At 46.8% G+C, this 4,235-nt stretch overlaps 1 protein-coding gene across 1 annotated transcript; it reads right to left on the reverse strand.

Moving 5' to 3' along the window:
- Window positions 1-299: 299 nt before the first annotated feature.
- LOC138905003 (uncharacterized) lies at window positions 300-713 on the reverse strand. The gene has a single exon (XM_070193506.1). It carries the CDS (start codon window positions 711-713, stop codon window positions 300-302), a length of 414 nt encoding a protein of 137 aa, XP_070049607.1.
- Between the last annotated feature and the right edge of the window lie 3,522 nt (window positions 714-4,235).

Consider the following 4,235-nt stretch of genomic DNA (forward strand, 5'->3'; position numbering starts at 1 on the left):
AACTCATAATGTCCATATCGGGTCCTGAAAACTATCTTAAGAATATTTGAATCCCAAATCTTTAGCTGGTGATAACCGGACCTCAAATCAATCTTGGAGAATACCCTCGCTCCCTGAAGCTGGTCGAATAAATCATCGATACGAGGAAAAGGATACTTGTTCTTGACTGTGACCTTGTTCAACTGACTGTAATCAATACACATTCTCATGGAACCATCCTTCTTCTTTACAAATAGAACTGGTGCACCCCAAGGTTACACACTAGGCCGAATAAACCCCTTATCAAGGAGTTCCTGAAGTTATTCTTTCAATTCCTTCAAATCCGCCGGTGCCATACGATACGGTGGAATAGAAATGGGCTGAGTTCCAAGCACTAAATCAATATCGAAGTCAATATCCCTGTCATGCAGCATGCCCGGCAGGTCTGCAGGAAACATATCCAGAAAATTGCGTACCACCGGAACAGAATCAATAGCAGGAGTCTCTGCACTAACATCCCTCTCAAAGGCCAGATAGAATAGACAACCCTTCTCAACCATACGTTGAGCCTTCAGGTACGAAATTACTCTACTAGGTACATAGTCTATAGAACTGCTCCACTCAACTATCAAAAATCCCGGTATAGCCAACGCCACCATCATAGCATGACAATCTAGAATAGCATGAAATAGAGATAACCAATCTATACCTAATATCACATCAAAGTCAACCATACTGAGCAACAAAAGGTCCACTTGGGTCTCCAGAACCCCAATAGTCACCACACATAATCGATATACGCGGTCCACAATAATAGTATCACCCACAGGAGTAGATACATGAACATAAGAAATTAGAGACTCACGGGGCATATCTAGAAAATGGGTGAAATACGAGGAAACATATGAATACGTGGAACCAGGGTTAAATAATACTGAGGCATCTCGGTGACAAATTGAGACAATACTTGTAATCACAGCATCTAAAGCAATAGCGTCTGGTCTGGCAGGGAGGGCATAGAAACGGGCCTGGCCACCCCCTGATCTGCCTCCCCCTCTAGGGCGACCCCTAGTTGACTGACCTCCACCCCGAGCTGACTGGGCGGGTGGTGAGGTAACTGGTGCTGAAGTTGGAGGCTGACTCCTCTGCTAAGATAGACCTCCATGACAACGAGGACAATGCATCCACATATGCCCAAACTCCTTACACTCAAAATAATTCCCTGGTGTTGGTGGCGGGAACTGAAGGAAACCCCTAGCACTGGGATAGCTGGTAGAAGAGCCTGGCATGGAAGAGCCGTAAACAGGTGGAGCACGAGACGAACTCTGAGCTGGAAGGGCACTAAGTTATGAGTGGCCCTGATGAGAACTGTGAGAACCATGGCCAGATGATGCACCACGGTGAAATGGTCGAGATGACTGAGCCTGTCTGAAATGACGACCTCTACCGTGCTGGAACTGACCCCCAAAAGGAGCACCGCTGAATCCACCCTGACCACGAGATCTCTTGGCCTCCCTCTCAACCCTTTCCTGACCGCGAACCATCTCAATCTACCAAGAAATGTCGACAACCTCATCAAAAGTAGCACCCGAAACCTTCTCTCTGGTCATGAGCGACTGTAGCTGATAAGTGAGACCATCAATAAACCTCATGATCATCTCCATGTCCGTGGGAACCAACCAGATAGCATGCCGGGCCAACTCATAGAACCGCATCTCATACTGTGTCACAAACATATCACCCTGGCGAAGCCACTCAAACTATCTGCGCAGCTCCTTTCTGTGGGATCGAGGCACGAACTTCTCCAAAAAGACCACGGAGAACTGCTGCCAAGTAAGGGGTGCTGCGCCAACAGGCCTACGCCTCTCATAAGTCTCCCAACATCTGAGTGCAGCCCCGGAAAACTGAAAAGTAGTGAAGGAGACCCCACGAGTCTCTAGAATACCAGCAGTACGGAGTATCCTTTGACACCTGTCCAAAAGGTCCTGAGCATCCTCTCTCTCTGCGCTACTGAAAGGTGGTGGCTGGAGTCTCCCAAACCTCTCCAACCTATACTGATCATCCTCAGGCATAGCAGGAACCACATAATCCTGAGCAACTGTAACCGGTTGGGCTGGTGGTGCCCCCGGTGTCTGGAGTCCCTGAATAACCTGCTCGGGTGTGCGAGCGATGAGAGTTTGAGTTCCTGTGCCTCCCCCGGCCTGAGAAGTGGCTGCGGCCATCGAGATAGAGTCCGCCTGAGCAAGGCTACTACACGTTGTCATAATCTGAGCTAGGGCCTCCTGAAGGCCTGGAATCACAATAGGCACAGGTGGTGCCTGAGCTGGTGCATCAACAACTCGAATTTGGTCCTGATCTGGGAGAACTGGTGGAACTGTAGGTACTGCCCCACCTGTAGTACGGGTTGCACCTCTGCCCCTACCACGGCCTCGACCACGGCCTCGACCTCTCGCGGCCCTGGCTGGTGGTACTGGTGGCTGGCCCTCCTGACCGGTAGTACGAGTCCTCACCATCTGTGAGTGAATGAAACAACAGATGTTTAGTTACTAAAATCAACAAATTTGCACGATAAGAATTCAAGAATGTGGAATCTTCCTAAAGGTTCTGCAGCCTCTCGTAGATAAGTACAGAAGTCTCCGTACCGATCCACAAGACTCTACTAAACCCACTCATGACTCGTGAGACCTATGTAACCTAGGCTCTGATACCAATCTGTTACGACCCAAATACTTAACCTGTCGTGATGGCGCCTATCGTGGTACTAGGCAAGCCGACTCATTCCAAAACCAGCCGATATTTTCATTTCAAGGATAATTTCAAGGCTATTTGGCATAAAAAACTTAGTAAAGGAGTTCAAATCAAAACAAAAGTGCGGAAAAGAAAAGCCCGACATCGGGGTGTCACTAGTCATGAGCATCTACTACAATCTGTCTAACAATATCAAGGCTAACTCAGCCTGGAAAGTAGCTAAATACAACTAAAGGAAGATAAGAGGAAGAAGAGCAGAGGCTGCGATCGCCAAGCAGCTACCTTGCTATCCCAGAGAAAATCTACAACCAGAATAATCAACAACTGCTACCGTGCCCAGCTACATCTGGATCTGCACACAAGGTACAAGGAGTAACGTGAGTATGCCAACTCAGTAAGTAACAACAATAAATAAAGACTGAGCAGTAGTGACAAGCAATAAAGTAGATCAAGTTCATATCACAAAAAATTAGTAAAGTACAGCATGCTTTAAAAATCAGTGTTTGAATCAAATCATCTCGTTTAAACCCGGTTCCAGTAAAAAAATCATTTAAAGATATTTTTCAACAGTTTTTTTCAAACAAAGGCTCAATGCAAAGGTGAGTAAAAATGATGAAATTATAAACAGCCTCTCGGGCAAAGCATCACTCATATACAGTCCCTCGGGCAAACCTGACAGTCACTCGTGCCACTCGGGCATACCTCACAATCACTCTTGCCACTCGGGCATACCTCACCATCACTCTTGCCACTCGGGCATACCTCACAATCACTGATGCCTCACAGTCACTTAGCACTCGGCACTCGCATTCAGTAGGTACCTGCGCTCACTAGGGGTGTGTACAGTCTCCGGAGGGGCTCCTTCAGCCCAAGCGCTATATCAAGCCAAATCATGGCATAAATCACTCAGGCCCTCGGCCTATATCAAACATGCTACGGCGTGCAGTCCGATCCCATAAATATCCTCACAAAGCAGTCCCTCGGCCTCACTCAGTCATAAACCTCTCAAGCCACTCGGGCATTTCAGTAAAAACAGGGCATTCGGCCCAAAATAACATTTATATGCACCAAAATAGAGTCATAAAACTGAGTTATGCAGTAACAAGTATAACCATGACTGAGTATAGATTTTCAATCGAAAACAGTGAGAGGATAGTAAGAAAATGCCCCTAAGGGTCCAAACAGCACTGGCACAAGGCCCAAACATGGCATTCAGCCCAATTTACAGAAACTCTTTCTAAAACAAATAAGTATCATATAATTTCCACAAAATATGCAACTTTACAGTTGCTACGGGACGGACCAAGTCACAATCCCCAACAGTGCATGCCCACACGCCCGTCACCTAGCATGTGCGTCACCTCAAAATAGTAAAATGATATAAAAATCTGGGGTTTCATACCCTCAGGACTAGATTTACATTTGTTACTTACCTCAAATCGATCAAATCCCTACCCTGCGATACTCTTGCCTCTCGACTTGGCCTCCAAATTCTCCAAATCTATTCA

Source organism: Nicotiana tomentosiformis, chromosome 2, assembly GCF_000390325.3.
Source record: "Nicotiana tomentosiformis chromosome 2, ASM39032v3, whole genome shotgun sequence".
Taxonomy (NCBI): Eukaryota; Viridiplantae; Streptophyta; class Magnoliopsida; order Solanales; family Solanaceae; genus Nicotiana; species Nicotiana tomentosiformis.

What these genes read in the sequence shown, in the direction of transcription:
- LOC138905003 (XM_070193506.1), bottom strand. Translation starts at nt 713, where the DNA reads ATGGTTGACTTTGATGTGATATTAGGTATAGATTGGTTATCTCTATTT.